General features: G+C 35.9%; 1 protein-coding gene across 1 annotated transcript in view; it reads left to right on the forward strand.

The window, feature by feature from the left end:
- The window catches only part of HCN1 (hyperpolarization activated cyclic nucleotide gated potassium channel 1), a 373,578-nt gene that overhangs the window by 297,411 nt on the left and 48,471 nt on the right, over nt 1–27,696 (forward strand). The window contains exon 5 of the mRNA XM_040630450.1: nt 9,139–9,285. Coding sequence (XP_040486384.1) covers nt 9,139–9,285 — 147 coding nt within the window. The remainder of the gene's footprint in view (nt 1–9,138; nt 9,286–27,696) is intronic.

The raw sequence follows: 27,696 nt of genomic DNA on the forward strand, positions 1-27,696 counted from the left end.
GCTTAGCTATAAACCAGATGATGATTGGCTTAAATATTTTTTAAAAAAAGAAAAAACTGGTGATTGGGGCCCCTGGGTGGCTCAGTCAGTTAAGCGTCTCACTCTTGATTTCAGCTCAGGTCATGATCTCAGGGTGGTGAGATCAAGCCCCACATCAGACTCCATGCTGCTTAAGATTTTCTTTCTCCCTCTCCCTCTGCCAATCCCTCGATCTCTCTCTCTATCTCTGTCTCTGTCTCTCTCCCCGCCCCCCCAAAAAAGTGACTGATGATTGATTATTGGTCATTGTGTTTTCCCAACACCATTTGTTGAAAAGACTGTCTTTATTCCATTGTTTATTTTTTCCGCTTTGTTGAAGATTAGTTGACTATATAGTTGCGAGTCCATTTCTGGGTTCTCTATTCTGTTCCATTGATCTATGTGTCTGTTTTTGTGCCAGTACCATACTGTCTTGATCAGCATTGTAATATAGCTTGAAGTCTGGAATTGTGATGCCTCCAGCTTTGCTTTTATTTTTCAAGATTGCTTTGGTTATTCAGGGTCTTCTGTTGTTCCATACAAATTTTAGGATTGTTTGCTCTACTTCTGTGAAAAATGCTATTGGTATTTCGATAGGGATTTCATTAAATGGGTAGATCGCTTTCGATACTAGAGAAATTTTAACAATGTTTGTTCTTCCAATCCATGAGCATGGAATGTTTTTCCATTTCTTTGTGCCATCTTCAATTTCTTTCATAAGTGTTCAATAATATTCAGAGTAAAGATCTTTTACCTCATTGATTAAGTTTATTCTTAGATATCTTACCATTTTGGTGCAATTGTAAAAGGGATCAATTCCTTGATTTCTCTTTATGCTGCTTCATTATTGGTGTATAGAAATGCAACAGATTTCTGTACATTGATTTTTGTATTACAATTTTGCTGAATTCATGTATCAGTTTTAGCAATTTTTGGTGGAGTCTTCTGGGTTTTCTACATAGAGTATCATGTCTTTTGTGAATAGTGAAGTTTGATTTCCTTTCCAGTTTGGATGACTTTTATTTCTTTTTGTTGTCTGATTACTGAGGCTAGGACTTATAGTACTATGTTAAATAACAATGGTGGCAGGGGAATCCGATCATGCTCCTGACAGTAGAGGAAAAAGCTCTCAGTTTTCCCCCATTGAGGATATTAGCTGTGGGTCTTTCATATACGGCCTTAACGATGTTGAAGTATGTCCCTCTATCCCTACTTTGCTGAGGGTTTTTATCAAGAATGGATGCTGTACTTCGTCAAATGCTTTTTCTGCATCTATTGAAAAGATCATATCATTCTTATCCTTTCTTTTATTAATCTGTATCACATTGATTGATTTGTGAATATTGAACCACCCTTGCAACCCAGGAATAAATCCCACTTGATTATGGTGAATGATTCTTTTAATGTACTGTTAGATTTGATTTGCCAGTATTTTGTTGAGAATTTTTGCATCCATGTTCATCAGAGATATTGGCCTATAATTCTTCTGTTTTAGTGTGGTCTTTGGTTTTGGAATCAAGGTAATGCTGGCTTCATAGAATGAGTTTGGAAGTTTTCTTCCATTTCTATTTTTAGAACAGTTTGAGAAGAATAGGTATTAACTCTTTTTTAAATGTTTGGTAGGATTCTCATGGGAAGCCATCTGGCCTGGACTTTGGGTTACTGGGAGATTTTTATTACTGATTCAATTTTTTTTATTATTATCACTCTATTCAAGTTTTCTGTTTTTTCCTGTTTCAGTTTTGGTAGTTTACATCTTTCTAGGAATTTGTCCATTTCTTCCAGATTGTCTAATTTCTTGGCAATATAATTTTTCATAATGTTTTCTTATAATTGTATTTCTGTGGCATTGGTTGTTATCTCTCGTCTCTCATTCATGATTTTATTTATTTGAGTCCTTTCTCTCTCTCTCTCTCTCCTTTTTGTTTTTTTGTTTGGTTGGTTGGTTTTGATAAGTCTGGCTAGGGGTTTATCAGTTTTATTAATTCTTTCAAAGAGCCAGCTCCTGGTTTTATCAATCTGTTCTACTGGGAGATTTTTTTTGTTTTGTTTTTATATCCTTTATTTCTGCTCTAATCTTTATTCCTTCCCTTCTTCTGCTAGGTTTAGTCTTCGTTTGTTGCTCTTTTTTTTTTTTTTTTTATCTCCTTTAGGTGTAAAGTTGAGACTTTTTGTGCTTCTTGAGGAAGGCCTGTATTATATATTGCCCTCTTATGACCACCTCTGCTGCATCCTAAAGGTTTTCATTGTCATGTTTTCATTTTCATTTACTTCCATATATTTTTTTATTTCTTCTTTAATTTCCTGGTTAACCCATTCATTCTTTAGTAGGGTGTTCTTTAACCTTAATGTTTTTGTGGTCTTTCCCAACTTATTCTTGTAGTTGACTTCAAGTTTCATAGCATTGTGGTTGGAAAATACACATGCTATGATCTCAATCTTTTTGTACTTGTTGAGGCCTGATTTGTGACCCAGTATGTGATCTGTTCTGGAGAATGTCCCATAGGCACTTGAAAAGAATGTGTATTCTGTTGTTTCAGGGTGGAGTGTTCTGAATATATCTGTTAAGTCCGTCTGGTCCAGTGTGTCATTCAAAGCTATTTTTCCTTGTTCATTTTGTGCTTAGATGATCTGTCCATTGTGTAAGTGGGGTGTTAAAATCCCCTACTATTATTGTATTATCACCAATGTGTTCCTCTATGTTTCTTATTAATTGATTTATATATTTGGGTGCTCCCAAGCTAGGGGCATAATATTTATAATTGTTAGATCTTTTTGTCAGGTAGATCCCTTTATTATGATATAGTACCCTTCTTCATCTCTTGTTACGGTCTTTGGTTTAAAATCTAGTTTGTCTGAAAAAGGTATTGCTACTCTGGCTTTCTTTTGACTTCCATTTGCATGATAAGTGGAAATGGTTCTCCATGCCCTCACTTTCTATCTGCAGGTGTCTTTAGATCTAAAATGGGTTTCTCATAGGCAGCATATTGATGGATGTTGTCGCTTTTTATACATTCTGACATCTTATGTTTTTTGATTGAAGGATTTAGTCCATTTGCATTCAAGAGTAATTATTGGGGCACCTGGGTGGCTCAGCTGTTTGGTGTCTGCCTTTGGCTCAGGGCATGATCCCGGGGTCCTGGGATTGAGCCCCGCATCAGGCTCCCTGCTCCACTGGGAGCCTGCTTCTTCCTCTCCCACTCCCCCTGCTTGTGTTCCCTCTCTCGCTGGCTGTCTCTCTCTCTCTCTGTCAAATAAATAAATAAAATCTTTAAAAAAGAGAGAGAGAGAGTAATTATTGATAGATTTGAATTGAGTGCCATTTATTACTTGTTTTGTCATTGTTCCTGGTTGTGTTTTTTGCTTCTTTCTGTCTTTGTCACTTTTGATTTTTCTTTCTCACTCAAAGAGTCCCCCTTATTATTTCTTGGAGGTCACCAATTCCTTTAGTTTTTGTTTGTCTTGGAAACTCTTCATCTCTCCTTCTATTCTGAATGATAGCCTGTTGAATAGAATATTCTTGCCCACATATTTTTCCCATTCAGCACATTGAATATGTCATGCCACTCTCTTCTTGTCTGCCTAGTTTCTGTGGATAGATCTGCTGCTAACCTTCTCTCTCATTCCTTGTAATTGAGGGACTTCTTTTGTCTTGCTGCTTTTAGAATTTGTTCTTCATCTCTGTATTTTACAAACTTAACTAAGCTATGTCTCAGTGTTCACCTGCTTTTGTTGATTTTAATGAGAGTTCTCTTTGCCTCCTGGTTTTGGATGTCTGTTTCCTTCCCCAGATTAGGGAAGTTTTCAGCTATAATTTCCTCATAAACCTTCTGTCCGCCTTTCCTTCTCTTCTTCTGTGATTCCTAGGATATAAATGTCATTATGTTTTATGAAATCACTGAGTTTCCTCTGTCTACTCATGATCTAATATTTTTCTTTCCTTCCTTTCAGCTTCATTCTTTTCCATAATTTTATCTTCTATATAACTGATTCATTCCTCTGTTTTTCCATCCTTGTGATCATTGCATTCTGTCAGTTTTGAATATTGGTTATTGCATTTTTCATTTTGGCTCTTCTAGTTTTTAGGTCTTTTATCTCTGTGGTAAGGAGCTCACTGGTGTCTTCTGTGCTTTTCACAAGACCAGCTAGTATCCTTATGATTGTTGGTTTAAATTTTGGATCAGGCATGTTACTTATATCTGTACACAGGACTGTCTTGGTAATGAAGAAAACTCTTTTTATTTTCAAATAGATTGCATATTTAATAGAGAGGATGTCCTAACAAGTCATTAAATAATCACTTATGTCCTAATCAGTTAATTTGCCACTAAGCTTCTTAAGACAATGACTTTCTATGCAGCCCTAAAACAAAAATCCTTGCTTATTGAATAAAGTTAAATTTAAATAAATTGTCACAATTTCAAAATTTTGATAAAGAAGTGTAGTTGAGTAGAAAGCATGGGAAATGCTGGCAATCAACCAATTGTTTCATTACTTAATATCATTCATATACTTTGCACATGTTTTTATTAACTTCTGCTGTGTTCCTAATTGTTATATTTTTGGAATTATAAGAAGGTAGTTTCTCCTACTAATAGCTGTGTTTAGCATAAAGCCTGATATCACGGATTCAGACAGAAACTGCAAATTCTTTAAAGAACAGATTCATCCAGGTTAACTTCAATAGGATAGAGGTGGAATCTCATATTTAATAAATGTTCTCTGAATAATAAACAGTAACAACTCATAATAATAAAATACGAATCCAAAATTTCAATCCATGTGGGAGAATCTCCCTATCTGGCATCCTTCACTGATACCATTATTACAACAGAAAAGAGTCAGAGATCATATTCTTGGTCTCCTTTACCCAAGGAATTTTCAGAAAGTGTGTAACAAACCAGATTTTCAATTAGTGACTACTTGCATGCAAACACCTTAGCAGTTCAGTGGTGAACAAGACAGGCAAGGACAGACACTTAACAATAATTGCATGTGCTCTTAGAATAACTAAGGCATAAACTCAGCATTTTTTCTAAGTGCATACCAAGAGGACTTTAGGTAACCAGAGAGTCAGAGAATATTTCCTTGTTGCAGTGAGATTTGAGGAAGAAAATTAAAGAATGAAAAGGAATTAGCCAGGAAATTATGTGGTGGAACAGCCTTCCAGATAGAGGAAAGTACGTGAACATCCAGAGACTAGGGTAAGTTTAAGAATATTAAAGAAATTTAATATACCAGGGCATAGTGAGCAAAGGGAAAATATACATGATAGAGGAAGAAAAGGCTAAATAGGCCCAGGAAGTCAGATCTTGATCCTGAAAGCATTGCAAGCCATTAAAAGACTTCAGGGAAAGGAGTGACAATAAGGTTAGTATTTTTAAAGATATGTCTGAATTATGGAAAAGAATAAGAGTTGCAGCCAGGCATGCACAAATAGATACAGAGAATATAGTTAGAAAGTTGGGAATGAGTTTAGAGGAGAGATTAAGTTACTCTAAATAGAATGATAGTAATGGTGATACAGGGAAATGGAAAATTATTGAAACTTCTAGCAATAGAATTTACATGATTTGGTGGTCTTGAGGATTGGGGATGAAGTTGTAGGGGATATAAAATAGGGTGATTCAGTTTTCTGATAAGGATGTCATTCATAGATATAAAAACAATATAAACGTGATTAAAGCTTCTATTTTAGATTTATTAAAATTGCTTACATTTACCATGCCTTGATTCTAGCTCTCCCCTTTTAACCAGAACAGGTCAGAGACATAGTTATACTCGCTGTTTTCATTTCCATTTCTTACTTCCATTCACCCTCGAGTTATTGATCAATTTCCTGAGTCAACTGCTTTTAAAATGTAGGTTCCACTTTTTTTTTTTATCTCTTTATTTGACACATTATCCCGTAGTGATCTCTTAGTCATTGACTATGTGTATATTTTTTCTTCTAAGTGCCTGACCTACATATAAGCATTAGGATGTGCCATGGACATCTTAAACCTAACTTATTAAAACTGAATTTCCTTTCTGTCCCCTACTGTCACTCAAAAGTGCTTCCTTATGTCCTAGGATAACACAGCTCTTGGCATATAGAAGTGGTTCTGATATTTTAGTGTAGGGAAGGCCTGTTAAAACAAGGACTGCTAGAATTTCTAATTAGAGTTTCTGATTCTGTGGGCCTAGGGTGAAAACTTCAAATGTGCATTTCTAACAAGCTCCTCCCCAGTGATACTGGTGGTTTATCTGCACCTTAACTGCACCTTGAGAACCACTGGCACACAGCAATCTGTTACTATTTGTTAGATCAATAATTATTATAAATCGACTAATATTTAAAATATGTAATATGGGCTCAAAAATCAAATTGAACTCAGTATGATTAAATGACAAGAAATATTCATAGACCTTCAATCTGAAGGAACGCAGAAGATCATTTGGTGCAACACTCTCCTCCTGTAGATTAGTAAACTCAAGTCTAAAGGGATTAAATTATTTGTATGAGGAAAAATAACTATATTGCACTAATCCTGACTTTCCATAAAAATAAAATAATTTTATGCATAACATTTGTATTTAGCTAATCAAGGATTGGTTTTCTAATTCAAGATAGACACTGAGCAGACGATTTGTTTCTCTAGATGAGTAGGCCCTTCCACATAGGCACAGATTTCGTAAAAATAAGTTGAAATACCACTAACTTTCAATGCTATCTCCCATACCCACTGAAATGCTTGCAAAGAACAGAGAAATCTAGAGCTTAGTATCCTGGTTAAGGTTAAAGATTCTCACCAGTCCAAGCAGTGTTTGGGCAAGCAGTTTTTTGGGAAGAGTAAACAGAGATTACTTGACAAACCCTACTGGTCCTGAAGAAAGCTGAATCCTTTATTTGTCCAGAACTGAAAGGACTTTCATCAATGCAGTGTCCAAACTGTGGCAATCCTGTGCTCTTAAGCTGTTTTGTTGTTTTCCCAAGTTTGAATATTTAGCAGGATTCACCAGACTTTACTAGTATGAGGCTTTTGTTTAAATGCAAAGAACACAGTACTTTGGAGAAAGAGATCACAGAAAGAGGCCCGAGAGCCTTTCCCCAACATGAGCTCACTGTAGGCTCCATCTTTAGGCATGTGGGACATACTGAGTTTCTAGCTTGATCCACCAAGATCTGTGCAAGGAGCCTTGGTCTGGGGGGGTTGCTCAGCAGCAAAGCTCTCAGTAGCTCTTTAAATAGTCAAGCCAGAATAATCAAACCAGATAAACAAGCTGCAAAGCATTAGTGCAAAAGTTAAACTTGGGGTTTCCGGTGGAGCCTCAGACCCTAAACAGTACATCAAATATCCCACTGCCCTCTTTTTAGCTAAGAGTAAAAATCAGATGCACAGATGTCTCTAGAAATAAAAATAGAGCTTTGTCAGTCCAGTTGCAAATCAACTTTCTCCTGCACAGCAGTCTTATAGAGGTCACTGAAGCCTCTTTCTTATGGACCAGCGGCATGAGGGATCAAGCGGACTGAATCCCAGGTCTCTAGAAGTGGGTTACCAAGATTAGGTAGGCATACAGATTCTGAGCTCTTCAGGAAAAATTAACCAATCCTTCTCAAGTACATGCTAGAAGCCACTTACACACAATGACAGTGAAAGCATTGGTGTCTAAATTTAAAATGCTTAAATCATAATCAAGTTGCTTCAGAGAGAGATATATATATAGGCCGGCAGGCTTTAAATACTTGGGGGACAGTCTGGTGACCAAATAAAGGAAGTCTCATGACAAAGTTGTATTTCCTTTAAGAATACTAATCTCCAAAAGGGAATGTCTTAAAAATAAGAACGTTATGTGAAAGGAAAGTATGTACTAAAAAATTGAAGAAATATAATAGGTTGCTGTTTCAAATTAGATGTATGTGTTATCAAGTAGCAATTACAACTACACTAATTATGGAGAAGGAGTTGGGAGACCTTTAAGTCATCAGGAAAAGATGTGAGAAAAAAAAAATTTCTTTGTGTTCTCCAAAACACATTAAATGTGTTTCTTTAAGGGAAGAATCTTATTCCGGTATGTTTATCCAGTTTTATTACCTACTTTTTTATTTGTATTCAATTTTACCATCTATGCAATGAAATTCATTTGAGGGGCTCTAATTAATTGTTTCCAAGTATGGTCGCCTAACTACCTGCATTTGCAACATCAAGGGAATGCTTCTCAAACTTAAACGTGTATGGGTATCTGAGAATCTTTTTTTAAGATGTGGACTCTGATTTCATAGGTCTGAACTAAAGCCTGAAATTCCCTTCTAATAAGTTCCCAGCTAATATCTATGTTCCTTTTTGAATACCAGGGATTTATTTTCAAACTGTGTATGTGTTTGTGTATAAATTCTCAAAAGCAGATACATCAAGGGAATCGATCTCTGGAGTTAAGCCTGAAAATCTGCCTTCCCAAAGTCAACCTCACTCCAAGTTTTATAAACAATCTAGAACTACTTGGTTACATGAATTTAAACATCTAAGTTAACTTTTGGCTATAAAAGTACATGGATCTAGTCTCACCCTGATACTCTTTAAGTCCTAAGTTGAAGGGTGACATATTCTCTCACTTTTCAGGCCATCTGTGTTGCTTGAGTATCTGACTCGGAAACAGCTGCCAAACTCTCTGTCACTAAATTCAAATTTTAATTAGGTCTGATCTTTTGCTCTCAGGTCTAAGATAAAACCTTTTGTTCTACCCGAACTTAGGAGATTCTATATCCGGATAAGGGGCCAAACGTGATACTTCTTTTGGAACACAGCTAAAAAAAAGATTCCGAAAAAATAACATCGCTTTTTTTGTTCTGGTCTCATCACTGGCTTTTCTGGGGTGGCACCCTTAAATTCACTCTGATCTCCTTGCATGCCCCGCCGCACCTCAGTTCTTTACGGGAACTGTTTACCTAAATAAATCCCTTGCAGAGCATGTGACACAGAGTAGGAACATTACATCCTAGTACCTTAGTTCCTTCCCCTCGAAGGAGTTCTTTTTGTTACTGTTATTCAGTTATAACTGAATTCAGCACAACAAGGTAGCATGATGATTTCTCATACAGCCTGACAATGTTTTCTAATTTCCTCTTTCCTTTCCTTACAGTATAAGCAAGTGGAACAATACATGTCATTCCATAAGTTACCAGCTGATATGCGTCAGAAGATACACGACTACTATGAACACAGATACCAAGGCAAAATCTTCGACGAGGAAAACATTCTCAATGAACTCAACGATCCTCTGAGAGAGGTAAGATTTATAGTCCTCGATCTCCATGGTCCACGGTCATGGTTGATGTTCTCTTTTCATGGCAAATCTTCAAGTCCATGTTATGACTACTCAGAAGAAAAATCAGAACTAAATGTTAACAGATCTTTTTTTGCCTTTATTCTCCCATATGTTCTCGCATATACAGGCTTTTAATTGTTGGGAAAAAAATACTGGAAAATTGTTCTAGTAATCATGATTGTCAAAACGGTTTCACTTTCTGTATCCGTAATTGTAAGATTTCCTTCGTGTGTCCTCATTGTGTCTGTCTTCCACTCTATCCTCTCATGTTTACTGAGCTGTTTATCTCCTTTTTGATTTCTCCTCTCTTCCCATGTTCATGTCATCTGTTTTTTAGACCTTAGACCCTGATTACAGACTAACCTGACCTGTTGCAAGCAATTCATTTCCTCCTATCTCCTCATTAGAACACTTCAACATCAGTAATCACCGTTTGCCTTGTAGCTTTTTTCCATCCCTCCCTAGAAGGATTCTCTCTGCCCTAGGAATGTTCTAGTCACTCCTAGACTGAAAGAATATTGATGTGATTCTATATCTCCCACTGCTTTTCTTTCCCTTCTTTCTTTTACTACCAACCTTCTCAGATGATTACTGTGTAATCATTACATTGTGGTTTGATCTCCACTTCTTTACCATAGTTGTTTCCTTGAAAGTTATCAGTGATCTGTTACTCATCAAAAAGCCTTTGTCTTTGAGCCCTTGGTGGTCCTTTCAAACTGTTAGCAAACACACATCCTGAATCTCTTTTTTGGGGTTCCTTAACACTGAACCATTACTAAGCCTTTGGCTCTTCATTTTGCATTTCTGAATTTGTTCTTTTTTAATTTTTTCTTCTTGCACCTTAATTCTGTAAATTTTGAGCTCCAAGTTCTTGCCAATAACGCTGTTTTCTTAAAATCTACATGATTTTCCCCGACTCCATATATATAGTAAGCTATGTAGTACAGTCATTATCTTCCATTACTAAACCATTTTCCTTTGAAGTCTCTCAGTAAATGTTTTAGTCATTTTCTCGAAGCATTTGAAATGTAAAATTGTAGTCTTTTTTTTTTTTTAATCTTTTTCCGCTCTGCCCGTCCAGTCAATCAGCAAATGCCATCAGTTCACTGTGGCAATCCATCCCACACCAATGCCCTTGTTTCCTTCCCCACTACCTTCGCCCTGACCTTAGACTTCTCACGTGGACAATCAGAACTGTCTCCTTAGTTTGCCTTCCAGTCTCTGGGCAGTTTTCTCTACCATTTAAAACATTGTTGCCAGATTAATCTTTTTTTTTTTTCTTTTCATATGTACAAGCTACTCATCTCTCTGCTCAGAAACCTTCACTCTTTACATACAAAATTAAATCAAATTTAGCCTCCCTAGGCTCATATTCCAGCACTTCTGTGCTTTGATCTCGACTAAATTTCCAACTTTATTCTCCCTGCTGCTCTACGTGTTCCAAAGTGGCCTACATCCAAACTGTGCAACTTGCTGTTTTGCAAAAATCAATTATAATTTCTCACCTTGGATCATATGTTTTCCAGAAATGTCTGTCATCTGTTAGCAAAATCTAGTTCAAATATTTATTTACAATTTTTTTTTTAAATTTTCCAGGCTAGATTTCATCTGTCTTTTCTCTGACCCCTAATGCACTGAGTCCACAACTCGTGTGTGCTCCTTATCCATTCTGTCTCTGTTATCATTAGTGTTTCATATTTGTTTTCTCCACTTTTGTCTTGAAAGTTCCTTAAAAGCAAAGTCTTATTTGTAGTTTAAATTTTTCTTGAAATTCCTAGTACATGTAGCATATATTAAATGCTCAATAAATATTTTCATTGCACTAATGTCTTTACCATTTATAACCATTCCTAAGCTTCTGAATCCCGTAAAAGTTATTCTTATTTTTTCTTGAGCGTTAAACTATCAGTTAAGAGTTTGTCAATAAAAGGAGCTAAACGTGTCCTGTTGATTAGCTTATTGTCTTTACAAACACCTCAAATAAGAATATCATAATTTTTTTTTTTTTTTTGCTTTGGGAAACACAATTCAAACTTCATTTTTTGTTGTATTTTTAAAAATGAAATGATTTTTTTTTTCAGTCTATGAATATGCTTTGCTTTATCTCTTTGTTGGATTACAGAATTTGTTTTAAATTTGAATCCCTAGGGCACCTGGGTGGTTCAGTCCACTAAGCATAAGACTCTTAACTTCGGCTCGCATCATGATCTCAGGGTTATGAGATCGAGCCCTGCATTGGGCTCTATGCTGAGTATGGAGCCTGCTTAAGGCTCTCTTTCTCTACCCCTCCATCCCCTACTTTCTCCCTTTCTAAAGCAAAAACAATAATAAATCAATCAATCAATCAATCAATCCAAATCCCCTTCACCGAAAGGCAGATGCTTAGGACACTGGAACCAGGCTGGGTCCTCAAGGGCCCTGGGGGGTTCAAAGACAAGACAGGAGAGGTCATAGCAGGAAGACAAATGTAATCCAAGAGACAGTATCAGATATTAAGACTAAATCAAAAGACAGGAAGACACTATAAAACTAAGGATATATTTCAAAGAAACAGGAAAAGGGCAACTAGATGGCTCAGTTGGTTAAGTGTCTGCCTTCTGCTCAGGTCATGATCCCAGGGTCCTGGGATCGAGCCCTGTGTTGGGCTCCTTGCTCATCTGGGAGTCTGCTTCTCCCTGTCCCTCTGCTGCTCCCCGTGCTTGTGCTCTCTCTCTCGCTATCAAATAAATAAATAAAGTCTTTAAAAAAAAAAAAAAAACGAAGAAACACGGAAATGTTAGGATTCCAGCATAAAATGACATTGAAGAAATACAGAAAGCCGGGAGAAAAATGAGTGTAAAAGCCCTAAAGTTGCATGCTTAAATGAGAAGCATTCCTCTGTGGTGAAAATGCACAGCGTGGTATAAAATCAGGATAACAAGAACATCTTCTTAATCGTGTGTATTTTATTAACTATCCTTTCTCTTGCCACGCATTAACTTAACTCCGATCTTCAATGGAAAAAACGCACTTTTCATTTTTACCCCCTACACCCATCCACAGCCATGAGACCATATGTCCAATTTCCTTAATTCCGACAATTATTCAGTCACTAAGTTATGACCAGTGTTTTTCCTCACGTTTTCAAATACCATAGTTCAGGGTCTCAGCATCTTTTAATTCAGCATCTGAAGTGCGCTCACAACTTTTCTCCCTGCCTTTAATCTCAGTTAGCTCAAATGCGTACCATCACACAGCCACCATATTGATTGATATAAAACAAGAATTTGATGATTCTCCTCTCTTCCTAGAACCTGATCATGATCTCCCATCCCCTACAGGAAACAGTCCAATTTCCTTGACGTGGCATATGAGATGCTCCATGCCCTGCCTTCATCTTTACTTTTTTCCATTAATATTTCATTAACAGGGAATTGTTGATAATTTTCTGGGGAAAAGAAAAGTCCTGTTAATTGCCTCTTTGCTTTTGCTCACACTACTCTATCTTCACTCCTTTCTACTCAGCTTATATTCCACTTCCCATTAAGCACTCTTACTACACGTGAACTTCCTCATAAATTTTCCCTGAGCACTCTGTCTCTCACATTGTATTTATTACTTGTCAGTTTATTGTTTGTCTTTTTTAAGACTATGAGCTTCTTGAGGCTAAAGAAGATGCCTTAACCTGTATATCTTAATTGACCAGTTATATAGTAGGAGCTCACTAAGTATTTACAGAGTGAACAGCCTTAAACAGAATTATGAGTGAAAAACAGACTAAGTTGTGGCTACTTAATAAAATTAGAGATCTTAGAAGTGGAATCATTAAATGCTCAGACACTTAACACCTTAAAAGGTGAAAACAATGTTCTCCATTTGTTCTCTGCTTCTCAGCTTTTGCTCATCTGCAATCAGAGTCATGCACAAGCCTACATTTAATGTTATACTGAATTAAGACTTTATTAGAAGGGAAACCAGATGAGTAGGATAAGAAAGTAAGAAAACACATAGCAGAAAGATAACAGAAGTCATTATTTAAATAAAACTTGAACCTAAAAGAGCCAGACATGTTTTCTGAAGAAAAGCTCAATAAGAACAATGAGAAATATATCTTGGTCCCTATTAAATTGCAGTAGTATGTACTTACTATATTAAAGTCATAGTGGTAGATCACAAGAAATCTTTTTAACTTAGGAGTGAAGGCATCAACCTGGAAAAGGCATATTTTGGTCACTGTTGTGCTCCGAGTGTCTAGAAAGTGCCTGGTATATAGAAGACATTGAATGACTGATATCATAAATGTCAAATGAGTGAAAGTAGAATACTCAGAAGAGGAAAGCTGGATTATTTGACATGTATTTTGTGACAGACGGTAAAAATATAAGATTTGCATGGTGTACACATACACACGCCATATATAATTGCTACTCATGTGTTCCATGTTGAGTCAACCACCATTTTATATTGCAACAAGACTTTTAAACTAAAATACATCATTGTGCAGAAGACTTATTTTTATGAAAATATGTAGCCTAATTTGAGATGCTAATGTATACTAAAGAGCAGTGATTTCTGCTAACACAAGTCTGGGTACTCAGGAATGTATAGAAATGAAAGGTTAAGTCAAACCTTCAGACTCTCAAAAACATATGCGAAAGACCTATTGCTTAAAAATATAAAATGCAATGTTAAGCAATGTGAAAATTATCCTATATTCCTATATGAATATCCTATATTCATAATCAATTAAGCTCATATTATGTTTTATCCATTTTATATCCCAGCTTTTTTTTCAATGCGTCTGAATACTTTTAAATATGAAGACTCCCAAAGATATAAAGTGGCAGAAAGAATTTCATTCACATGACCTTTGAAAGCTCTTACAAAAATCTCATACTGCATGTATGCAAATTAATTCCGTTAGTGGATATTACAAAAAAACTACATCATTGAGTGCACTCTTCTATTTCCATTTCTGTGGCATAAATTAGGTGATTTATCTTTTCGTATGTTGGACACAAATTGCTGAAATGCCTTAGGTTCATTCTTATTGTTCTTGTTTCAGTAAAAATGGTACCTCCTCCAAGAGGCCTTCCTGAGAAGTTTATCTAAATGAGTTCTCCTGAAGTCCTTCTCCATCACATTAAGCCTTTTTGTTGTGTACATACCACTGTATTGTCTTGGAGCCAAGGTGGCAAGAACTTTATCTTTCTTGATTTCCACCATAAATTCAATCCTTAGTACATATTTAATAATTACTTATTGGATAAACAGATGCAAAGAAAGTTCAGATGTCACACTTGGCAAATCATTTCAAGGAATCATTGATTGTTAGATATCAAAGAGAGAATTTTATCAACAAAACAGTGGTGTTCATGTGGATAAAAAGTGATGCCCAGACCTATGAAGTACTCCAGCCATAGAATATTCTCAGTATCACTTTTGATTATACTATGGAAAATGTGGGTTTTCATGTATAACAAAAGGAGGCTGGCATCTCTAGATTCCTCTGTGATTTTGATTTTTATGTATATACTATAAGCCAGATTTTGCTTGTGGTTGGTTTCATTTTAACTTTGTTTAGATATTTACATTAGTGATTTAGGACAGTCAGGATGATAGGAGGGGGTATTTCTTTTTTTTTTTTTTAAGATTGTATTTATTTACTTAAGAGAGAGAGAAAGAGTGAGAGAGAGCACGAGCAGGGAAGAGAGGGAGAAGCAGGCTCCCCTCAATCAGGGAACCCCACATGGGGCTTGATCCCAGGACCCTGGGATCATGATCTGAGCCGAAGGCAGACGCTTAATTGACTGAGCCACCCAGGCACCCCAGAGAAGGAGATATTTCAATAGAATACCATTATAGAAGGTAAACAGATATTCTGTCCAATTTCTATAACCCAGTAACATCAGTGGAATAGACAAAAAATACTTTTTTTTATATTCTATATCAAGTCTTACTAGAGTATTGTCGTGGCTCATGGAACAAACGTTGCTGGTCTTCCTGTCCAAACCGAAGTAATGAGCCACTTCAGGATGAAGATTCAGAGTGGCAGATGAAGTTGCATGTCCATCCTTGGGTTAGGCCATATGACCTAAACACTGGCTCCTCTAGAATTGTCAGCATTCTGAGAAGTGATTGTAAAGTCATCTTAAAAAATTGTCTTCATTTCACTGTGAACTAAAATACTTGGACCAGAACAGCTATAATATTCTGAGAAAATCTTTTTTCTTTAAGATCTTTAAGATGATACTCAGAAACTTGGCATTGTGAATTAAAGCTATTATTTTATGATGTATGTATTCATGATTTATAATCTTCAATCTCTAGTTCCTCTGTGGCTGTACATAGTTAAAATTCTGAGCCTGCTAAGCCCAACTTAATCTCTAGAGACCTCCCCATCCTCCAGTTGTTATTTGACCTGGCTGTGCCTATAGAAAGCTTTTCTTTCTTCTCCTTCCATTCACTTATAAGCTTCTGTTCTCCCACAGCTGCTTAGAAGGATCCAGTTTTATTGTTTTAAACTATTCAGTTTAAATCTCTTTTATGATACTCTCAGTGCCATTAATAGTCCTATGTATGCTTTCAGTTGTACAACAAACAATGAATGAGAAGCTACTACGGAGGGGCTAGGCAGGATCATGGTTAAGTGAACGGCCCTGGTTCCCCCAACCCCATTTATATCCAGCTCCACAACTTACTGCATGTACGACTTTGGGCCATTTAGTAACTTTTATGTATTTCACTTTCCTCGTTTTTGAATGTGGATGATGGTGATAATAACTACCTCATAGAGATGTTATAAAGATTAAAAGAGCAAAAAGTATAAAAAATTAGAAATGAATCTGGCACACACAGTAAGTGCATGGTAAAATTTAATTTTTGGTATTACTCTGATTCAATGAAAAATAAGGTATAGCCCCAACTCTCATGGCTCTTGTAGCTTAGAGACAAAAATTTAAATAATCAATTATAACTGTGTGTAAGTGCCATGAGAGGGTCATTCTGAGGGTGTTAAGCTAAACACAGAGGAGACAAAAAGTCCAACCTTATCATATGTCTCATTTCTTCTGGGATGTGTTCAAACACTCTGCTGATAAGTTCTTCCTTCATTTTAACAGCCAGCTTTCTGGAGACAATGTCTTAGCATCAAAATTTGGCATTAAAATGTTGGGATCATGAGGCTGATGAATGCTTTAGCAAAAACAGGCAGTGTATTTAAAACTAACAAATTAATTAGAGAAATTCTGTCAACTGTACCCCTCTGCTTATGAGAGCCTGTTGGAAGGAGTACAAAGTAAGAAGGTCTGCTTTTCACATGATCAGATTTATACTTATTTGATTAGAGCAAAATGGCAAACTTAACTGTCGAGACAGAGGTTAATGCCCTTCTGAGCCTGTCTCCAAAGTTCAGAACTGATCTATTTTTACACAATGGAGTGTGAAGAGCCATGGGCTGAAAATAGGTACAGATCATGTGTCCCAGTAGAATATAGGACGTCAGTATATTTCATTTTCACAGAACATGAATCGGGCAGAGAGTATAATACTGTCCTTCTGACCTTTCATTTGTCGAATAGACTGTTAGGAAAGAAAGCATAATTTGCATGCATCTTTACTTGTGCAATTCTGAATCTTTTTTTTTTTTTTGAAGTACATACTTGTTGATTTAAAAAATACCCTCTAAAATATGTTTAGTTAAGATTAACTAAAACAGGCCAGAATCATAGAACTGTAAAGTTATACAGAAATCTTATAAATTATCAGATATGCACGTAACAGGCACAGTAACAAAAGGCGAGAAAAACTTTAAGTGGCCTGGTCATGGTCACACTGCCAAACAAAGAAATTGAATCTTTTTCTCTCTTTTTTGTGTATTTTTTCCCCTGCATCCCTAGTTTCTAGAAAGCAAATAGACAAAAAACATTTATCGATTTCTTAATGTGTGCAAAATATTGATCCGAGTGTGATGGGAAGGTAAATTGTAAAATATGGTTTTAGTCTCAAAGTGCTTACCATATGCTTGTAAGAGACAAGATATAAATACATGGATAAAAATAAACTATGAAAAAAAGTTAAAGTGCATTACTAAAAATACAAGAAATGTAAAAAGTTCACATATGGTTAATTGCCAGAGCAAAGATGACACTACATACTGAAATTCTAAATGGATTGAAGACTTACATGTACGACTTGAAATCATAAAACTCCTAGAAGAAAACACAGGGAAAAAGCTTCTCGATGTTGATCTTGGCAGTGATTTTTTTTTTGGATGTGACACCTAAAGCACAAGTGACAAAAGCAAACATAAATAAGTGGGACTACATGGAACCTAAAAGCTTCTGCACAGCAAGAGACACAATCAACAAAATGAAAGACAACCTACGGAATGGGAGGAGGTATTTGTAGACCACACATCTGATAAGAGGTTAATATCCAAAAAATACAAGGGACTCAAACAACTCAAGAACAAGAAAATAAGTGTCCAATTAGAAAGTAGGCAAAGGATGTGAATAGACCTTTTTTTTTTTTCCAAAGAAGATACTCAAATGCCCAACAGGTATGTGGAAGGGTGCGCAACATCATTAATCACCAGGGAAATGTAAATTAAAGCCACAATCGGATATCACTTCACATCTGTTAGAATGGCTATTATTAAAAGACAAGCTGTAACAAGTGCTGGTGAGGATGTGGAAGGGTTATGGGGAAGGGGAGTGGGGAAGATAACATGCATTATTATGAGAGAGAGCCAGACCACCGTGCCTTTTCCTTGATTTTTCCTAACATTGTTCATTACTTCTCTTTTCCTCCCCCACAAGGTTTCTCTAGTGGCATTGTTTATTTCTAGGACTTCAAAAATTAGTCCTATGCAATATTATGTAATTCCACTTATATGAGGTCCCTGGAATAGGCAAATTCATAGCAACAGAAAGTAAAATAGATGGCACCAGGGATTGAGGGGAGGGAGAAGGGGGGATTATTGTTTAATGGTTTCCAGAGTTTTTGTTGAGAATGACGTAAGAGTTAGATGCAGTGGTGGTCACACGGCATTGTGAACATATTTGAGAACCTCACACTTTGGAATGGTTGATACTATAAAATTGTTATATGTATTTTATGAAAATTTTAAAAATTAATCTTATAAAATAGCACCCAATCCTGTATCTCTATTTTGGATCTTTAGAGCCATTTCCACCTGCCACCTGCTCTTGTCACCTGAAGGCCCAAGATGCTTCAAACTCAATACAAAAATAAAGCAAAATCCTTTCTCCATACACTGAGTATCTTTGGGGATTTATTTCTCCCCAGACCAAAAAGCTCAGAAGTTGTTAAAGTATGCGGGTTGTGTTCCATGTCACTTCAGAGTGACCCTAACTGGATCACATCTGTATCTTGCTGCTGCCCACTCCCTCACTTTGGGAGCTGGGGTTCCGCTGTGTCTTAGCGGATATTCAGAAGCGAGCAGCTTCCTCTTTCTTGCCACACCTTACCAGCCTAACTTGCTCTCTAAGTTTGCTAGAGTTGTCATAACAAAATACAACAGGCTACATAGCTTAAACAACAGGTATGTATTTTTTCACTCTTTGGAGGCTGCAATTTCAAGATCAAGTCAGCAGAGCTGGAGTCTTCTGAGACCTCTCTTCTTGGCCTGCCGTTGTCCACCCTCTCCCTCCGTCCTCCCATGGTCTGTTCTCTGTGCTGACATATGCCTGGTATCTGTTTCCTCGCCTCATAAGGACACCAGTAAGATTGGATTAGGGCCCACCCCAATGAATTCATTTTAACTTGCTTTCCTCTGTAAAGACCCTCTTTCCAAACAGGATCACATTCCAAGGCACTGGAAATTAGGGCTTCAACATATACATTTGGGGAGAATACAATTCAGCCTATAATACTTGCCAACACAATGCAGTGCTCCATGTAAGTCTAACTAATGTGATGTATAAATGAATGTTTAATGCATCTTAGGATGCCTGCCTAGTTTTAGGGCCTGGTCTGATTTCCTTATGTCCTTTGCACATGTACATATACTATTATACACAGATTATTTCTATTACTGGCTGTTAATGATGAAAATGAATTTATGTGGCTTATATTTTAAATTCTCAAATATAGATTCTTATCAAATTCTCCAATACCAAACACCTTCTCTTGGGATTGTCTTCTAATTCACACTAGTATCTTCTGGTTCTGTTTTAATAATATTTTTTAGTTCAGCATGTTTCTGGACATCTGTCTACTTTATTTGCTGTATTTGACAGTTCAGATCAGTCTATGTTTACCATGTCAGATAGGCTTAACACTTACTCTGCAAATTATTCTTACAACTTGCTCACAGCTTGTGGGCCACTGGAGCTGCATTCTGTTGGAGTTTATACAAATCCTTACAGGGCGTCAGCCTGGGATACCACACGGCAGGGCTGAGATACACAGTCTCCAAGGAACACCCATGTTGTCAATATAAAATTCCTTAAAATAGGTTTGTTTGGTCTGTTTCTATCTCTTTTTCTTTGCTTCATAATCAAATTTAAGTGAATGTTAGGAGAATTTTCTGTCACTTACTATCCTTCTGCCTGGTACCTAATGGAGCAATATGTCCTTATGTTCCAGGAAGGCAAATCAATGGGACGATGCTAAGAATAAATTAATTTCAAACTTCATTTGCATTCATATTGTAAGACTTACATGTGATTGAATACCTCAAAACCAAATTAGGTGCATATGAGAACTGTAACAACATTAAAATGTTTGAATCTGTCCATCTCAAAATTCATCTTGTTCTGATCAATCCTTTACAAGCAGGCAGATTTCTTTTAAGCCACTTCATCATAATTGGCCATTTGTATATGCAGAGATTTTAGGCTAATTACCTTTGACATAATCTGAAGAGACTATTAATCTAGCAACTAATGATATAGCTGGGTTTCAAAATAAGTAGTGGTGAAAAATGTCAGTATTAAAGAGGCTATTGTAAACTATTTCTCTATATCTCTATTGGGCTTTTCTTAATATAACTCTGACTAAAACAAGATGGACTACCGTGTGGCCATTGAAAAGAATAGCAACTAGGACCATGTCTCAAAATGGGAAATATTTATATTATAAAGATGGGGGAGAAAGAAACAAATATTGAATGTATATTACGATTACAAATATATTAAGGTGAATAAAAGTTTGTCTTAAGGGAATATATAAACATATTAAAACACTTATTAAGGTGATGAGACTACAGAGATTTTTTCTTTTATATATTTTAAGAGGTGTGTATATTCATTTTTTTCAAAGATTTTTTAAGTGCACCTCTTTGATAATACAAAAATACTTGATTACTTTCTTCTTTAATGAAATGGAAAACTACAATAAACTAAAACTGAGACATTCCATATTAATTCAGCAATCCTCCTTTTTCTATTTCTAAACCCTTAACTTTCCCAAAATAAATCTTAAAGGTAAATATTCCTTAGCTTCATAGTTTATTATATAATTTTTGATATTCAGATTATTTAGGAGTTGCAATAAAGCTTTCTTTAAAAAATAAGACAGATTATCTCAACTAGAGAAATAGATTATCTTAAATCTTCTCTAATAAGACACAGAAATCAAGGGAAATGCTTTCAGTTTAAAAAATTGAAGCAGTACCTAACTTGTTAGCCAATGTTTGGATAAATGTTTAGAACATGTTTAAACATTAAGATATGCCTGTATGGGCCGATTTCCTCATGCATCCAGTCAACCATCTTGCAATTTAGAAGGCAAACCACCAGATCAATACAAGCCAGTTGGGAATGCTGAGGGAAATTGTTTTTAAATTGCCTCATGTGTTTCCTTTCTTGAAAAATAATGGAATGTGTATGTACAATTCACCTTCCAAATTTATTATATCAATAGAGCAGCTTTATTGTAAGAATCCTATATTTTATTCCTTGACTTTAGCCACGAGGGAATTTCATTGACTCTGCCCTAAGAATATCTTATCATTTTCCTCTTCGGAAGCTTTGCACTCACCTTAACTTTGGTTTTTAATAAATAATCCCCCCCTTTTTTTTTACCTGACTCAGTATCTTTTTACCAAATTACCTTGAAGCATTTGTTTCTTTGAAAGTATAGACTATATGGTCTATACAGTTCATTCGATCTTATCAATATTGTTTTATAGTATAGCTATAAATTACAGTGTTTTGTTAAAACAGATAACATTGAATGAACTTTATTAAATGCTTTACTTGCATTAATTATCATAATCTTCGATAGAGTTGCTAGTATTATGTCCATTTTACAGATGAGAAGATTAAGTCTTGAAGAATCTGAGTCATTTTCTACGGGCCATTTAGTTCTGGAATCAGGAATTGGACGTGCATGTGTGCACACACACAAAGAGAGAGACTAACCCATACTTTTTTTTTACTACTTACAATTATTTTATACTGAATATATACATGTATATCTTCTTCCCTCAACTAGGTGTAAACTTTCAGATACTTCTTTATTTTAGGAACCATGGTTTCCAAACTCGACTGCTTATAACTTTGAGTGTGTTATTAAAAGTAGAGATTTTGGCAGCTGGGGTGCCTGGGTGGCTCAGTCATTAAGTGTCTGCCTTTGGCTCAGGGCGTGATCCCAGAGTCCTGGGATCGAGTCCCACATCAGGCCTCCACTGGGAGCCTGCTTATTCCTCTCCCACTCCCCCTGCCTGTGTTCCCTCTCTTGCTGGCTGTCTCTCTCTCCATCAAATGAATAAATAAAATCTTTAAAAAAAAAAAAAAAGTAGAGATTTTGAGTCATATCCCCTGAAGATGTAGCTCCAGATTCTTAAAAACAGAATTCGAGCCTGGTAAACTGTATTTTAGTAAAGTACCATAAATATCTCCATAAGATTATCATCTGCCTCTGAAAAGTAACAGGGAGGAGAATGTCATCTTTGGCAGGTCACTGAAGCCTTTTTTTTTTTTTTTTTTTTAATGATTGTTGCTGTCATGAGAGCCATGATGAGGGCAAGGACCCATGGAACAATCCTGAATAGTTTCTTTTATTTTCCAAAAAATAAAGGCATTCAGATTCAGATTTTTAAAAATAATTGTTGTGGGTAAAATTAAAACAGACAAGTTCATTGCCATCAGTTTCATACCCCACAATCAACAAATATTCATGTCAGACTCTCAAAATGTGTAAATTTCCAAAGAACAAATTTATGGTTAACACCAAAGTCTTTAGGGTTTGTGGTAATTCCAGTTATGTGCAAAAGTAAGATGGCTCCTTAGAATCCATCAAAACCCTAAGTTAGAGAGCTGGGTTGCCCACCAAACCATGGTTCTTCCTCTTGCTAGCATGTGATCTTTGGCAGATTACTCAGTATCTTCTATAAAATGGGGTAGTAACAATACTTAAGGTATAGGATTTTTGCAAGGGTAAAATAAATTAATACTTGTAAAACATTTAAAGCAATACCTGGATACCAGCAAGAATATCAAAAAATATTGTTTCGTATTTTTATTATGTTCATTCTTTAAATTATCCCTGCCTTAAAGCAAACAAAGAAACAAACAAAGAAACCCTAACACATCCACTTATTCTAATTCTCACCAGTCCAGGCTACTGAACTGGGGGAAGGTGGTTGGGGGGGGCGGTGGAGAATAGGGCGACATCAGCAGCACTCTTTTACGGGATGTTCTAGGTGATAAAGGGTCAATTGATACAGATTTGACTATATTTATTTACTTGTGTTTGATGTTAATATAGAAGTCTATATGGCTGGATGTCATTGGAATGTCTAATATAAGTTCTTAGAAGGAAGGTCTTATGTGTTCTGCAAAGTCTAAAAATACAGGGTGTGTTGGGTGTAGGAATTTAGCAATGTAACAGCAGCTCTGTTTTGTTAAGATACTCTATGATTCATTATTGTAATGATGGTAATTATATTTATAGCTACCATGCCTAAAACATTTTGGAACTATACTGTGTAGGATAAAATAATGTAGAATGGGGAAGTAAATGCTTCACAAAATGGAACTTTCCACCATGATGCTTAAGTTATTGGTAAAAAATTTTAGTGCTTCAAGGAGCCTTAAAATATCACTATTCTTTTTAATAATAACCAAAAAATTATTGCTTAAGCTTTCCCAGGGTCTTAGAGTTTGCATGATTCCTACGTACTGATTTATGGTTAAAATAAATCCTTTGTGGGGTGCCTGGGTGGCTCAGTCAGTTAGGCGTCTACCTTCTGCTCAGGTCATGATCTCAGGGTCCTGGGATTGAGCCCAGCTGGGCTCTGTGCTCTGCAGGGAGTCTGCTTGTCCCTACCCCTCCACCAGCTTTTGTGCTCTCTCTCTCTCAAATAAATAATCTTTAAAAAATTAATAAAAAATCCTTTGTGAAGCCCTCTTTCTATGAATATCAAATCCCATTTTCCTGATTTTCATAAAGTTAAACCAAAAGAATAATAAAAGATAACCCTGAGAGTGAAAAAGCAAGTCACAGATGGGGAGAAGATATTTACAATGTATATCCCAACAAAGAACTCATGTCAAAACTATAAAAAGAACTCCAACAACAACAACAACAAAAAAAAAAGAGGAAAACTTGACTGGGCAGTTCACCAAACAGGATATTCATCTAATCAGTAAGCCTATAAAAATGTGCATAACAACATTAATCATTGGGGAAATTGAAGATAAAACTACAATGAGAAAAAAATTTTTTTTTAAGATTTTATTTATTTATTTGACAGAGAGACAGCCAGTGAGAAGGAACACAGGCAGGGGGAGTGGGAGAAGAAGAAGCAGGCTCCCAGTGGAGTAGTCTGATGTGGGGCTCGATCCCAGGACTCTGAGATCATGCCCTGAGCCGAAGGCAGGTGCTTAATGACTGAGCCACCCAGGCGCCCCTACAATGAGAAAAATTTAAAAAACAATAAGATGTCTCTGCATACCTACTAATGGCTAAAATCAAAGAATGATAACATCAAATTTTACTATGGATGTAGGACTACTGGAACTTATATATTGCTGGTATGTGAGAAAAATAATACAATCATTTTAGAAAACTTTTGGTAGTATCTTCTAAAATTAAATATAAGCTTACCTAATCACCCAGCAATTCCAATATAAGGTAAATAAATATTTAAGAGAAATCAGTGCAGGTATAGCCGTTGTGGAAAACAGTACAGAGGTTTCTCAAAAAGTTAAAAATAGAACTGCCTTACCATCTAGCAGTTGCACTACTGGGTATTTACCCAACGAACACAAGAACACTAATTCAAAGGGATACATGCGCCCTTATGATTATTGCAGCACAATCTACAATAGCCAAAGTATAGAAACAGCCCAAGTGTCCATTGATGATGGATGAATGGTTAAAGAAGATGTGGTTATACATTTGAAAAATTCACTTAAGATTGTGTACTTTACTCTGTCTGTATGATACTTTAAAAAATATTCTCTAGTCTGTGACTTAACAGCGAACATAAATAATTCTATCATACATTAGCAAAACAAGACAAAGGACCATTGAAAAGGAAAACCATTCATATTTGAAAAAAACTGACATGTCAAAGTAAGATCAAATGCAGGAGTCTTCATTGTTGTTTGTTGTATTTTGCTTTTATTTAATAGAGAAAAGTTTATTTGGAATTTGAACAGATTTTTAATTTACTCAACTGCTTAATTATATAAATATGGTCTCATGATTATTTAGTTTATACTTTGGGATTAATCTTATACTACATTATTTACTTTGTTATGCCAATTGTTAAATCTTAACTATTGATAGCTCTTTCATTTGGCCCCCTTTGAAATACACTCATCATTGTGGGATTTTTTTGTTTGTGTTTGTTTGTTTGTTTGTTTGTTTTTTAGCATTTCTATACTTTCTATTACTACAAGATGCTCCAGGAAGGAAAAAAAATCACATATTTTTTAAGTGTTGACAGTAAACTTGGTAATTTGGAGTACCTTATTAAGGTCAGGGCCATATTTGATTCTGTTAGGAATGGAGCATTCCTCAATTTAACGCATATGGTCAACACTTCTAATTCAGGCCAGACATATTGCTAAAATAGCTCATTATAACAACTGCCATAAAGAATCTGGTTGGAAATTAGAGATATTAATAACTTAACTGTGTGTCTTACTTAAGTCAACGTGCTATAAGGAACTGTGATTGATGGAGGAGGAGCTTTAAAAGTCTTGTTTTACATATGGAGAGATATTAATAACTTAATTAAATATGTTCTCTAAGAAAATGTGCTATAAAGAAATGTGATTGACGGAGAAGAGCTTTTAAAAGTCTTGCTTCATTTCTAGACTCACATGAGTGTTTCTATTAAACTATATACCTCAAAGCAAGCCAATTTCATGGGAAGAGAGAGGGCTTTTAAATGCAAATAACTTTCTGTCTAATTATATTTTTTCTTATCAAATACTTGTTAGAATTTATAGTTTCAATCTGATAGGGGTAAAAGTTCCACACACAGAGAGAGAAAATTAATGGATTCCTTTAAGCCATAACAATAATATGAATTTATCCCTGTGGTGTTATAATCAAGGCAGTTACAATAGGTATACCTGAATATGCAATGCATCATAGAAAAAGTTATTCACATAAATAAAGAACAGCTGAATTGTTTATAAAATATACTTCCAATTATTTTCTAAAATAAAGGTTGAGAGAACAATGAAGAGAAAAAAATTATGTAGTTTAAATCCAAGAACACAGATAAAAGAATTCTCTATTTTATTATTTTTGTTTGAAAATTCTTATTTTCTCTGCAACCTGACTTATGTTCAATTTCCTCCTCTATGTCATTTTACATGTGAAATCATTAACTCAAACAATCAAGTGGTCCTTTTAATAACCTCTCTCTGTCTTCTTTCAACTCATGTGTTTACCTTGAATACCTTGAGTGGTTCACCTTTTATCTTCATGAAGTTTTTGTATAGAAGAATTTTGAATAATAAAAAACACACTTTTTATACACCAGAGACTTGTTTCTCAAGCTGTTTGCTTGAGAGAGCTTTCTAGGAGTTTTAAGTAAATATCTCCCAATGGGAACAAAACTAGTCTTTGTGAGCACTTTTTTCCACTGCTGAAACTCCATCTTCCTTCTTTCCTTCCCTCCCTTCTTCCCTTTTTTCTTCTTTTCCTCCTTCCTTCCACCTTCCATATCTACATGCATATTTACTGAGCACATACTACGTGCTGAGCCTTACTGTAGTCCCACCCCCACCATGGCTCTTCAGCACCAGTTAAAATTAACCACAAGTTGTCCTCAGTACAGCCCCCCATGGAGTCAGCTGAGCATTATTTGGACTTGGATGATGCTATACGAGGTACCACATGTAATATACCACAAGGTACCTCTTTTTTTGTTGCTATGCTCACTTTTTGCTTATTACAGCTGATTTTTAAATAGTTTACCATCCTCCCTGAAACCCCACCATTAGAGACTCTTCTTTGCTCTGCTGAACTGACAAGATATTGTTAAAAATGAAGTACCTTCTTTTCCATGGTGGACCCCAAATTCTGTGCCCCCTGCATCAGCTGGAATTTTCTTACCTATTCCAAAATAAGGTCAGGTCATTTCATGAAGCAAGATTGAGATAACTTTTTTCCTCAGTGTTAGAATCTATTAGTTTATATATTTTCCCAAAGCAAGAATTCAGATCTCAGCTTTTGTTAATACCTCCAATTTTTTTGCCCTTTTACCAACTTTTAGCAGGATTTCCTTCAGTATCTATGTCTCTTAAAAGAGATCACAAATTTGGGATTAACCCTTTTCCTTTGGGGCTCCTTGGAGAAGAAATTTTTGAGAAATGGCTTTGTGGTAAAATGTAGGTTCCTATTGTTTATCCCTTTACATATCTAACTTGCGAGATTAAATATGGTTGGTCTCAGGGTCACCTGGGTGGTTCAGTCAGTTAAGCATCTGCCTTTGGCTCAGGTCATGATCTCAGGGTCCTGGGATCGAGCCCCACGTTGGGCTCCCTGCCCAGCCAAGAGTCTGCTTCTCCCCCTTGCCCCTACCTCCTACCTGTGTGCTTGCATTCTTTCTCTCTCTCTCTCTCTCTCTCTCTCTCAAATAAATAAATAAAATCTTTTGTAAAAAGTGGTTGGTCCCATATCTCTATTTTGGTCCAAAAAGATGGCACTATGTCTAATCTGGACCACTTCTACAGAATGAAATCAAATGTGTAAGTCTAATTCAGAATTGGCCTGGTTCCAGAAATAAAACAAACAATTCAGGAAAAGGAAAATACGGTCCTTCCAGTCTAAGACTTCCGGTGGAAACCCAGGAGGCTTTAGAAAGAGTGATTTTCTGATCTAGCCCAGAAATAGTTTGAATTACAATTATAAATTACAGTTAGATTAGAGTCTTCTTTGTATAACTCTTCTGGCACA

The sequence above is a fragment of the Ursus maritimus genome, unplaced genomic scaffold (genome assembly GCF_017311325.1).
Source record: "Ursus maritimus isolate PB19 unplaced genomic scaffold, ASM1731132v1 scaffold_15, whole genome shotgun sequence".
Taxonomy (NCBI): Eukaryota; Metazoa; Chordata; class Mammalia; order Carnivora; family Ursidae; genus Ursus; species Ursus maritimus.